This window comes from Elaeis guineensis, chromosome 12 (genome assembly GCF_000442705.2).
Source record: "Elaeis guineensis isolate ETL-2024a chromosome 12, EG11, whole genome shotgun sequence".
Classification (NCBI taxonomy): Eukaryota; Viridiplantae; Streptophyta; class Magnoliopsida; order Arecales; family Arecaceae; genus Elaeis; species Elaeis guineensis.
The window spans coordinates 83,666,653-83,679,730 of NC_026004.2; the positions used below are offsets into that span (position 1 = coordinate 83,666,653).

General features: G+C 34.9%; 1 protein-coding gene across 2 annotated transcripts in view; it reads right to left on the bottom strand.

Moving 5' to 3' along the window:
- Positions 1-1,296: 1,296 nt before the first annotated feature.
- Positions 1,297-13,078, bottom strand: part of LOC105054580 (polygalacturonate 4-alpha-galacturonosyltransferase) — a 12,605-nt gene continuing 823 nt past the window's right edge. Inside the window, exons 2-10 of one of the 2 annotated variants that reach the window (XM_073246647.1) lie at positions 9,594-9,628; positions 9,438-9,497; positions 5,522-5,659; positions 5,313-5,415; positions 5,170-5,210; positions 4,534-4,868; positions 4,104-4,461; positions 3,394-3,981; positions 1,297-1,927 (exon numbers count right to left, since the gene is read on the bottom strand). In XM_073246647.1, coding sequence (XP_073102748.1) covers positions 1,652-1,927; positions 3,394-3,981; positions 4,104-4,461; positions 4,534-4,868; positions 5,170-5,210; positions 5,313-5,415; positions 5,522-5,659; positions 9,438-9,497; positions 9,594-9,628 — 1,934 coding nt within the window. In that variant the 3' untranslated portion in view covers positions 1,297-1,651. The remainder of the gene's footprint in view (positions 1,928-3,393; positions 3,982-4,103; positions 4,462-4,533; positions 4,869-5,169; positions 5,211-5,312; positions 5,416-5,521; positions 5,660-9,437; positions 9,498-9,593; positions 9,629-13,078) is intronic. The other variant, XM_073246648.1, reaches the window with a different exon arrangement.

Here is a 13,078-nt window from a genome sequence, read left to right on the forward strand (position 1 = left end):
GTCTTCTTTTGTAAGATTTTTGAGTCCTGGGCAAGTTCTAAGGGATCCCACAATTTTTTATCGATACAATGGGCCTAGAACCCTATAAAGGTGCCTTGTAATCTCCTCTATTTATCACTCTTATGAATATTGAATTTTGAAGCTCTCTTTGAGCGTTCTTTTTGGTAGTGTGACTTCACCTTATTATGTCATGACTTCATGGCAACCTTCACATATCTCATAGGAGCTTTCTTTTTCTGGGAAAATTGTATTTTTATACGATCAACTTTTAGGATACTAGCAATTGAGTGAGTAAACTTTGAGGTGTGGTAATTTAGTCAACAATATGGATAAATCAGGCAAAATCAAGAAATCAAATGGATGGAGTTTAATACCATTTTCCTTTTAGTGTCACATAACTGTACCAAACTTTTAAATTTGCTAATATAACATCTGATAGATTATCATAATATTAATGGGTCAAAATTGTTGGCAAAATCTAGATGGAAGATTATGTGGCAAATAAAATCCCTTTTGCTCGAAGATAGAGGATGAGAAAACACTATGGCGAAGGAATGATGCCAACTCTACGCTCATCTTAATACCATTTGCTACGAAGACCTTAACCCACTGTCAAAGAAGTCCAAACCATCCTCATCTGTGTCCACCCTTCACGAGCTTCTTCTCGTCACTCCTCGTTTCTATAGATTTCCTCTAATCTCTCTCTTCTGTTTCAAAAAATCGAGCATCCAATAATGGTTGGAATATTGCCCAAAGGGGAAGAAGCCCATCCGTCCCATTTGCAAGTAGTTCTACGCCCATCACTCTCCTCTCTGCTCCTACTTTCAGTCCACCAGCAATCCCACATGAATTCCTATCTCCTAAAAGTTTTCCTCTAAGGTTGATGCCGAGACATTGATCGGGGAGGTGAGGAGACTCGAGTTGAAGCTTTCAGCCCTCACCTCTAGTTTTAAAAAGCAGCAGATCTGTCTCAAAAAATTATAAATTTATTTAATATAATATTGCTTTTTGTGACAGCATGGAAAGAGTTGACCAAAAACGAAGAGGGAAGAAAAGATCTAAATCCAGTGGAGGAAAAGATGGTGATACTTGCAACGCTTGTAAATACTCCAGCACAAATGGTTCTCTTGGCAATCAATCATAATTAACCTACTATCATCCACTTTGAAGCAAAAGACAGAAGATGCTTACATCAGAAAATGCTCCAGGCAAAGGGGCAAGAGATTATGTTATTTCCCCAAGGAATAAGAGAATATCATATTACTGATCAGTACAGGAGTTCTCAAAGAATTCGTATGTGTCAAAACCATGCTCCTGCTCAATGCACCGCATGATTCTTCTGTCAGTAACAAATGAATTGGCCATTCAAAATGCAACATATTATCTGTTCCATGGCAAAAAAAAATAAAGAACAAAGAAAAAATAAAAGAAAATCAGTTGCTTTAATCTTCCAGCTGAAGTCCTGCAGCCCCCCTCCCCAGATAAGGCTTAAACAGAATGGAACAAAATTACATTTGGGGAAGAATGACAGGAAAAGGTCAACGATTAACTAAACAAGCAATGCAACATTCAAGAGCGCTCTTTCCTTCAGCTTGTACTTTAGTTTCCAATCGAGAAATCATATCCTGCGAGCATACTTGCATAGTTCTGCCTATTCACTTACATTGCAGCCCCGAACATAACGGTCATCATACTTGATATACTTGGTCCAATAAGGCCGGTACTTTGTCATTGCCAGTTCCAACCAAGGTTTCATGTTCCCATTATAGTGGACTACTGCAGCATTTTCTATCTCCGACCGATCAATGCCAGGGTTGTAACCCAAACCAAGGACATGCCATGATTTGCCCAGTGGATATGTCAATTTATAAAATGTTAACAGTCCCGGAGGAAGAGTACCAAGTTTCCAGAGGACCCTGTCTTCATTCTAATGATGAAAAAGAAAAATACCAGTTAATACTAAAGAGGTTGCTATTTTGCGTACCAATATGCATGTCTGCTTAGAGTTCTAATGCATTACATTGGAAGAAGACATGTAACAGGCACATGCACAAGTTGCTAAATGCACGAGTACATATGTTCATCTCTAGAAGGTTAAAATAATTTGCATTAGCAGATCTCTACAAGCAACGTCATATCCTCAGCATTAAAGATGCATACCAAAAAACTAGTGAGTCTACCAAAGGATGACAGTCAGGCTATAGCAACAGTCTAGCTGCAATGACCATATCAATGGTCAGTAATTTCAAGCAACCATTCAGCATTAACAGCTTATCTCCTCCGAGCATCTGTGAAGCATTAAGGTGCCTATAGGATATGTTATAGTAATTTGAGGTGGTGAGAATCTGGTCAAGGGAAAATAGAAAAAGAAAAAAAAAAGGACAAAACCCCAGAGATAAGGATCCATAAACCAAGCTTTTTCCTGGGGGAATGGGGATGGGGGTGGGGGCCGGGGGAAGGAGGTAGCATGCAACGTAAATTTATATGAGAAATATGTGAAATAGATTTAAGCAGAAGATATGTTTGAAAGGGTTACCCATACACTATATATGGCCCAGAAATACTGCACACAGCTCAGATTGATAAAAAAAGGTAAGATAAATGATGACAATTCCAACAGATCCATGGCAATGAATGAGAATTTGAGATGCATTTTTGCAGTTTAATACAATTCCTTCATTCCAGTAAATTAAAGGAAAATCAGAAAGGTAGAATCAGCAATGTTGATTTTATAGATTTGAATGAAGATGGTGCGGGATCATTACACTGTAAGATTTGCAGAGATGGTGCTTCAATTAAGGATAAATGCAACAATTAGATAAAATATGATTAGCTCATGATGATTGGTTAAGGCAGTTGTGGCCCATAAGGAAAGAAGTTTGGATGCTACAAGATAAATAATGGAGAGGAGAAGGCTTAAGAAACGATGTGTGAAGATTTTTCAAAATTTACCAAATATTTGTGTTGACCCAAAAATAAAAAGCAATAAATCAAATGACACAGAAAGAAACATGAGATAATCTTTAAAAAAGTAAATTTTGTGTTTTTAGCAAGTGCATTCAGGTAAACACAGATACAGTAAAACATATACATGCATGTGTGTATCTATAAATGAATCCATCTATGTGATGTATGCAGAACAAGAGATGGTCATAGAAAATATATAAGTATTATTATATGCACAAAGAAAAAGGGAAAAATAGATAAGCCATAAGTAACATCCACAGTCCATGTTAACAATTTCGCTCAAGTAAAGGGCCCAATCTTGATACAGCATGATTATTTCTGTACATACTGTCTTCTGACCAAAGAGTATGTGGTATTATATATCTCTACATAACATGCAATTAATTTTGGAAAATGTAATAAAACAAAGAGTTTATATAAACTCACCATATTCTGCCACTTGTGATATATTCCGGTAATATCTTTCTTTTTCCATTGCTTGAGGTCAAAAATGTTCATTCCATACGCCCATCCACATGCATTGGGATCAAAGTTCCGGGCAATATGAGGGTTTGAGAAATTGAGATACTTATCAAAACGGTGGAAACTTTCACCACAGGTTTCCACTGCACCATTGACATTTCCTTTAAGATCTACAGACCACAATCCTGTCAAATCCTTCTGGACAACAATGTCATCATCAAGAAACAGGATCTTATCTAATTTGGGATAAACCTGTGGGAGGTAGAATCTTAAATGGTTCAGCATAGACAGGTATTTTGGGTTTCGGTATTTCAAATTGGAAGAGCCTGCAGAGAGAGTTGTTGGATGATCAGCCTTGAAGTAGTACTCTTTCATTGCAGAAGACTCGAGCTGCCGCAAAACCGGACAGTAGGAAGAGTTCAGCCATTTAAACTCATCCACATTTTCTACATGAATGGTGGCATTCCTGGGTGGATTCAACAGAAACCACATTTTCATGGCTCCAAAGTTCAATTTATCAGTAACTAGATGAAATACATGTTTCTCTGGCTCCTGTAATTAGTACAAGTATTAGACCTGAGGAACAATAAAGAATTGTTTGGTTGTTTCTTCCTTTTTTTTTTGTGTGTGTTGGGGGGGGGGGGGAAGGTGGGTGGTGTGGGGGGACATGTTACCTTGGCATTCATAATGGTTGAGTTGACAACTACTGATGCAGCCAAAACATTGTCAGAGAAGAGCGCATAGTGGTAAAGATTTGGATTCTCCAAATTCTCACTCCTAGGAAATTCTCTCTTCCCTGGAGGGAGGAGGTAATAGTCTATAGTTAGGCGCATAGACAAGCAGTGAATCCCATTGGGAACAGTTTTGGCAGCCAGCTGGCTTAGGAACGTGCTCTGCTTCTTCAAGCTCCTGACTCGTTCATCTGCCGACTGAAGCATTGCTCTGAGTCTCTGAGTTACTGCCTTGCAATCATATAATTCTTCTCTTGCTTTTGATAAAACTTGACCCATAGCTTTGATTTTCTCAGGGGCACTGGACATAATAGATGTAGAAAAGTGTCAGAAACCTGTAAAACAGAAGGAAAACAGAGAAAAGGAATCCCACCTCTGATGGAGGTCAGCATCAGCATTGGCCTCTCCTACTGCACGTTGGCTTTCCTTAAGCCGCATCAGTAATTCTTGATAAAGATCAAGCTTGTTCTTTGACTTTGCAATTACTGAATACACTCTAGCCATGATCATTTGGTCTCGCATCAGTCTAACTGTTGAATCAGAGTTCTCATTTTCATTCTCTCTCCTCCATATGCTATACTTTCCCAGTACGGCAGAATCCACTGCTTTTGAGCGCTCGATAGCAGCATTTTCAAGTTTAACCAATGCTTCATCATCCTGCTGAACCAACTCAATTGCCCTCTTTTCTCTCCTTTTCTCTCTCAATCTCTAGAGTACATGGAAAAAATCATAAGAGAGTGTATTTATACAAGTAGATTGACAGATACCAAGATACAATCTAAAAGTACAAAGCACCGTTAATGCATTCAGAGCAAATTACAGGTCAGAAACTTTCTTAATCAAGTGGAATTGCAGAACAATATACTGTTGTAAACTCAAGAATTTCAGGAGATCAAAAATATGAAAGCCTTTTCAGACACACTTCAAGCCAAAAAGGCCAAGAATATGAATATTTTACTGTCATAGTTTAAATGACAACAACACAACTGTTAACATAATAAAGGATTACCCTTCGTGCTATTTTTGCAGGTGAGTCAAGTTGACGTCCATCTGCATTGCAAAAGCCATCAAATTCTTTACTTAGAAAAACAAACTTGAATAACACCACTAAATAACAAAAATGAGAATAAAAATGAGTAGCCAGTTGTGTACCTGACACATCTTTCAACTCTTTGTCCAATTTCTGTGTATCACCCAAAAAAGCATCATCTTTTAATTTAATTTGCGAAGTCTTGTGTTCAGAATCTGAAGCTGTCTGAAGTGGATTCAAGATGTCAAAAAATCACAAGATTAATAGTCACATTCTTGCTAATTTATTTCCTAGATATAATACTTTAGCACAAAACAGGAAGGATTGTTACGTCTAGTGAAGTCTGATTATTCTCATCAGCATCATCCTGTCCATCAACTTGCCACGAAGAAGACACATGTCTTTTTCTGAAAAAATCCAGACTCAATGGCCCCAAGTCATCTTGGCTTGCAGATATTGAATCTATTACCTGTGAAAATAAAATGTATAAGCTTCATGCTGCCTACTCAAGAATATAACACCATTTTCTCAGAGAATAAATTGTTCATGCAGCAATGTAGTCCCTAAGCATTCGGGTTTGCACTCGGGGCTTCTAACAACCTGGGTAAATTAGTTATCTAGTCTCCTACTGGAGAGAGCAAAAAGAAAATGTATAAAAGGGTGAAAGAAAAAGAAAGAACAGAAAAAAAATTTTTTTTTTTTTAAAAAAGGAAAAGAAACAAAGAAAGAGCAGGATATAGGCAAGGAGGTTAGAAAGGACAAATAAACTAGGAAAGGAAAAAAAGGAAAAAGGCACAAAATTAAAGGACATATTTACTTAAAAATTAAAGAGAAAATGACTGTACAGGTTGGACTTGAATATTAGATAAAAAGGGTAAACAAAGAGAAGTGAAGTGCAGCAAGACGGAGAAGGGGGAAATTTTTCTAAAAAGAGTTGTGGGGGGAAATGAAGAAGAAGAAGATGCAAGTTAAACTACATTATTGGTATAGCTTTTGAGTTGATAAAAGTTAAGAACCCAACTAATTTGACATGCATTATTGCTAAACTTATGAAACTCAATAAAAAGAGCTGTTAATGATAACAAAACACCATATCATTTTAGTGACTTTGGTCATATCTCTGTATACTTCTCCACCAGTTACTCATATAAAAGGATATAACAATGCACCCCTGGTGTACCTGTATATGTATGTATATTTGTAATGGATAGTGTTAATGCATATATGTGTGTATGTCAGTGTGATTAAAACGTGCATACTCTAGGGCCACCCGCTCAATGCAACTTACATTAAGAGGCCGATTCTTAAATAACAATAATCACCCAATCTCCATTGTACTCCAGCCCAAAGAATCTAAAATAACAAAATCATATTCTCAATTTCTCATCAAATGAAAAGGAGTCTTTCCTAGCTGGCCTCCCTTTCTTGCTTGTGAATTAATTATTTATTTATAATGTACATATGACTAATCATTAATTAGTATATGTTAGTAAGTAATGATGCAATAATTAATTAAATTGGTTACATTATATAATGCATGAAGGTCTGTACATGTGTCTGTTTGCAGTGTTTTCAGGGTCAGGATAAAGTTGCAAATCATAAGGGGGGTAGGTCACATTGAATTGTGGGTTGAATCATGGATCATAAGATTTTTTCATTTCTTTCAAAAATTTAACATATAAAAGAGATGTGAAAGTTAAAAAAATGGCTCAATTATAAAATAGAACACTGGGCAATAAAAAATGGCTCATTATATGCTGGCATATGGCAATATCTAATATAATAGCATCATGTCCTATTACTCATCATAATCCTACACTACCTATCAATTCAATTATCCATTTAGATTGGATATTTTAGGGGAGGAAGCAAAATAGATTTTAACAAATGGTTGCAAAAATAGAAAAGCTTGCCTCTTGCTTTTAACTTACGAACCCCAAAACTTCTCTCAGAGCTTATCAGTGGTAAATAAGTAATTCTATAAATCATATAGTCAAATAAATGATAAAAAACAGACTTCTATATGATATAATATGTATATGACGTGATCATCTCAAATCTTCTGATCTAAGGCTTTATATGATCCATATATGAATCTAAAAAAGCTTATAATTTTAACCAGTCCTCATCCAAGGATGATATATAGATGCTTTAAGCACACTTTGATTTGAATATTAAGATGTGGAACATGGATTGGAAGATTTTAACGGCTGTGTTGTTTGTATTTTTAATACATATGCATGTAGGAACATATAATGCTCATAAAGAATTGTGCATACACTGATCAAATATCAATAGTGTGTGCAAATATAAAGCACATTCAATGTATAACACCCTCTTAACCTCCTAGAACCTCAAAAGAAGAAACCTGACAATGTTGGTCCTAATTCCTAGCCCATACAACAGCCCTTATAAGGTCAGTCTTAACTAGAAAATGGAGGAACCAGCAATGATGATTTGAGTCATTGGATGTGATCTACCATCAGTAAATTGCACACTATCAAAAACATTATGTGATTTGGAGATCCCTAACCTATGCATCTAATGGTCAAAAAATAACTTGCATTATTCGTGTTATTTTTTGACCATTCGATGCATAGGTTAGGGATCTCTAAATCACAAGATCTTTTGACAATGAGCATATTATAGATAGGAGATCCAACAACTCAGATCATTAGTGTTGAACCCTAGATATCCGGTCAAGACTGACCTTATAAGGATTATTGTGTGAATTATGGTGGTTATGTATATATGTATGTATGTATACATATACACATATCTTAACTACAATAAAAGCATGATATCTTAACTACTACAAAAGAACAAATTACTTCTGTTTACAAGGCCAATTAACCTTTGGATTAAGTTCATCTTAGCATCAAAATCTTTTCATCTAAACTTTAAACTTCAGTGGCTCTGGATTCCAAGAGGAATTGAAAGCATCCCATTAAATCCATATTTGTCTCATTTTTGCATACTTAAACTATCACAAAAATTGTGAATATTTTTTGTTAGTAAGGCTTACAAACCTTTGTGATTCACTATGTTCATCTTAATTGTCCAAAATGTTTTCTCTGATCTCTAAACTTCATCAACTGGGTTAATGAATTATAGAGTCCTAATAATCCAATATTTGTCTCGGATGTGGCTTCCTACTAGTCTTGGACATACATTATCTCCAACAATTAGACTTCATCTTACCTAAGAGTCTTTGCCACATCCTGTTACTGAGATTAGACTCTTCAAACAAACCATCAAACATACTCATATTTGAGATTCCATATCTCCTTACCACATCAAAGAAAAATATCAAAGAAGCCCATGGAGACAAGAAAAAACAGAAGGTGACTTTCATCCATCACATCTTCCTTGGCAAACAACCAAGGATTTCCCCATCATCCAATAGAATACCTTTTCTAGCATAGCTTGGGATTTTATCTCACTTGTTCTATTTATACCACACTTGCATCTTTATTCCAACCTTACTAGCACATGGATCTTTTTCTCAAAGGCCAAAAGCCCGTAACATCAAGAACTTTAAATAAAGAATGCAGCATTGACAGAATGATAGATCATGACAAAGAGTCAGATGTCTGTTGATAATAATAGTAATCTTAAAATAGCATACTTATATGCTTCTTTCTTACTCTAGATTTCTAAATTTACAACATAAACAATCCCAAACTCCGATCTTGGTAAAGCTAAAAAATCTAGAGTCTAATATATTCGAACACTTTAGACTTCTATGGATTTTATAGCATGACCGGTCCTAATTTATGTTGTAATTAGATATAAATTAGTCTCTTAATTGATTTAGTTAATCATCAATCTACAGATCAATCTTCACAACTGTGTATGTGGTGATAAATTATAAATTGTAAAAGGCTCATTTTTTGGTAATATAAAGGATTTTTTATTATTTGATCAAATGCATCATAAGTTTTGTGAACTAATCTTACCTTTTTACCATCAGTTTCATGAACTACTATAGCTGTAAGTTTTAAAATGGTGTCCAAAATAATTAAATAATATAATGTTAACAAGTTCTGATAACTAATCATGATTATATTTTTCTTATGCATGGATTTACAGATACATTTTACTCGTACACATACATACATAAGTGCGTGCGCACACACACACACATAGAACATACATACATATCATGACTGCTAAGCATATTTCAGGCAAGAACCAAAGTGTAATGAGAAAGTAGCTTAGCAAGCTATTCATAATCTCCTACTAACCTCCTCTGTCAAAACAGATTTCAGATGTTGGATGACCAACTGTTCTCTCCAATCTGCAATCTGTCACAATACTTTGAAATTGAGATAGAGGCAAAAGAGAAAATTTAATTTTCTCTTTAAGTAGAAAATAACAAATTATTTGGAAAGGAAAGCTACCGGTTTGCTTGATGAGTTTGGAATACCCTTTTGATCTGCAACCAAGTAATTAAAAGTCACCATTATTATTCTAACAGATGCATCTACTTAAGTGGAGATGTTGCACATATATAAAAGCAGACATGGCATTTGAAAGCTCGGTAGGATAAAGACTTGCAACTCGCAAGTACAGCATACCTCAATAGTTTTTTACAAACTTACAAGCAATTTTGCAGGTATAATTCTTTTTATTAGTAGAAATTGCATGAGCTGGATGGCAGATAAAATCATTACTGTTTCACTCCTGAGCACCTACACTGGAGAGAAAATAAAAACCATCCCACCTACATTTCAAGGATATTTCTTTTTTTTTTATATATACAAAAGCAAATTTCCACAAGTTTGCTAGAATTCTAGAGAGCTGTTAGAGCTAGATGCACATCTCAAAGTTTTTATAATGATCATGAAAATGTCTATGTGGACACCCAATCATTCCATCCAACCACAAATGGCAACACATGGGCTATTGATTGCATCAGGGAAACAGACAACAAAAACTTATGATGTGACTCAGGGAAAGGTGAACAGGAGATGGTAAAGTGATCAGCAGATGAGAATTATGTGAGGGTCACAGACTATTGTAGTTGTCCATATTACACTTAATTCTTGCATCACTGCAGCTCACACAATACTTGTTTGGCAAGAATCATGATTTGCAGGGTTTTGTAATCAACAGTTAAAAGATTTTGGGTTCAATGACAGGTTAGAAACTTGATTTCACATACTGGTTCTAGCTTAAATATTCAGAAGAACTGGACTATAAATTCAAATCATTTGTCAATAGAAAAGTGGAAGTGATGTCTAAGAGTTTAAATAATGAGTTGATTAATTGTCACCCTTACATTATTCAGAATTATTCTTACATCTGTACCACAACAGTACCCTGGGCTCCCTATACTCCTTGTATAACTCAAAAGTCATCTTATATGCATATTGCACAATTTGGACAGTAAAAGCATGCTAGCCTTCATTGTCTTGTTTAAAGCCGTAGAACAACCCCCTTGCATATAATTGCTGTTGAAAAGAATGTCTTGTCCAAAATTCCTCCTTCCTTGTACTCACCTCTTCGACTTTTTTGAACTGACAAGGGGTTCTTTCCCATCTTCTCTTAAAAATTACAAAAAAAAAAAAAGTAAATCTTCTGTGGGATAGGCAGAAAGATTTCAAGCATCAAAGTCAAAGATAAATGTGTCAGGTCTTCATTAGATTTTATAGTCTGCGAAATCACCCTCAACAAAAGGTTTCCTAAGGTGTCTTGGCATTCCCTTTACATTGAAAAGCAGAAGACTTATTTAACAAAGAGGAAAAATGACAAAATTGATAGCTCGATTGCGCTTAGCAATAATATGAAGTTCAATGATCATGTTGTGGACATGTTTGAAATTTCTTATGACAAGGGTATGGATAAAGAATTCATGTACTGGCAAATAAAATGTTTTTTTAGACAAAGTCTTCTCACACATTCCTTATGACTGGTGGATTGAAATGTATCATTCACTAATATATTTGGAAGTTGTTAGCTAATCTGAAGTCCTGATATTCTTTTGAAATAAAATTTCTGATAAATACTCAGGGCCTTATCAGTTTACAGCAAAGAAACTTACAATCCAATCAAGAATTTGTTTTTTTTTTTTTGTTTGCTTGTGTTACTGGAAGAATGTGGTGAGCATGAACCATCGTAGTTTATTTTGTGTTTGAATTAGATCTTCAGGATATATTGGAACAATAATCGTTGTTAAAAAGATAATGGCAGACACTAAGGCGATTTATTTTGCAATTTTATATTCTGGATGATTTCAAGAAATACTACGTAACTAACACCATCAAGTCCACATCATGGCACTTGGACCAAATCAAATAGACATGACAATCAAAGGTTTGCTAAAGTTCTGAATGTATATCGATTATACATAATGGAGTCTCCTTTGACAGCTATGAGAAGCAATGTTCAAGCTCTTGGTTTTGATTTCGAATTCAAACAGGCAATATGAATTTTAGTTTCCTCCAAATTCAGAGTTTGGGCCACAATGATATTGAAAAATCAGGAAACTGGTATAAAAATGTAAAACAAGCAAAATTAAAACATAAAAGTAAGATGTCATTTTAGAACATATTGTACATTTGGAACCGTTGGTGTACTCTGCATATTTCAAAAACCCTAAGAATTATATACAATCAAAAAGATAGAAATTAGCAGCTTAGTACAAGTTAGGTATTTTCTCTATGTATTAAAATTATAATTTCATATCAACATAGCCAAAAATTCTTTATTTATGAAAAAAAAAAAAAAACTAATTCGTGAGCTTTGGTTAGTTTGTAATATTTACCAAGATGTAAGCAAGATCTAGAAATCTTGCTTAGTTTGAATCAATTAAAATAAAATAGTAATATATGTCGGAAATTTTCTCACTTGAATATCTTGTAGCCAAACGTTACATGATCATGAGCTACTCGAAATTAACAAAACTTTGAAAAATGCTTCATAGAGCCTTAATTCATCACCAAGAATGTGCTTGCGGAAGAAAACAAAAGAGAACATTGAAGTTGGTTTCCTTTTTTTTCAAATTTCTTAATCCGTGACCAATATACAAGTGGTCCCATGAATTAGGTCTGGCCAGACTCTCAAACATCACCTTGGTTTCAAGCCAAACCCAATGTTTTTGGTTTTGCTTTGGAAACTTCCAATTGTGATGAAGAGAAATCGAGGGATCTGGGCTAGCAAGCAATGCATGTCTCCTGAAAAGTATCAATTCCAAATTCCTCAGCCTACATAGATGCTTGCTCTGCAACTTAGGTATTGAAGCATTAGAGAAGTGCTAAGAGCATGGATAATTAAATTTTATGATTTGGAAACTAGAGCCCTTTAGCAAGGAATATGTTGGAATGAGATGTGTGAATGTGATTCACTCATCTTCTATATATCGAAGGAATGAACCACAAAAAGCAAAAGAAATGGTCACATGAATTGAAAGATGCTTCTCCAATCTAAGGAAAACCTCTGATAATTTGGAATCACATATCCTCTTTAAACCATGAAGAAGTTATTCAATCACTTCCTGTTTATATAGGAATTAACTAGGAAAAAAGAGATGATTGTAGAAATTGTCTATTTGCACCAATTTACCAAATGAATAATAACAGCAACATGACAAATACTACAATAAAGAATAAGCCCAACAGCATGCTTGCAAAAACAGTCACAAGTATCTCGTTCTATTTGAGTCAACCTAACTTTGCTAGGTTGTGAAACATGTTAAGTTCTTTGCTTTTTGAAAGAATAAAACTTGTTGATCATCAAAGTAAATAAAACTCAAGATCTGTATGCTAATTTATTTGACAAATTTTATTATAGCACTTTTCCTTATACTTCTTGATTTGCTTTCACTTTCACCCAGAATGCATCATGTTTCTCAAAATGACGATCTTTTCCTCTTTTCTCCAGTTGA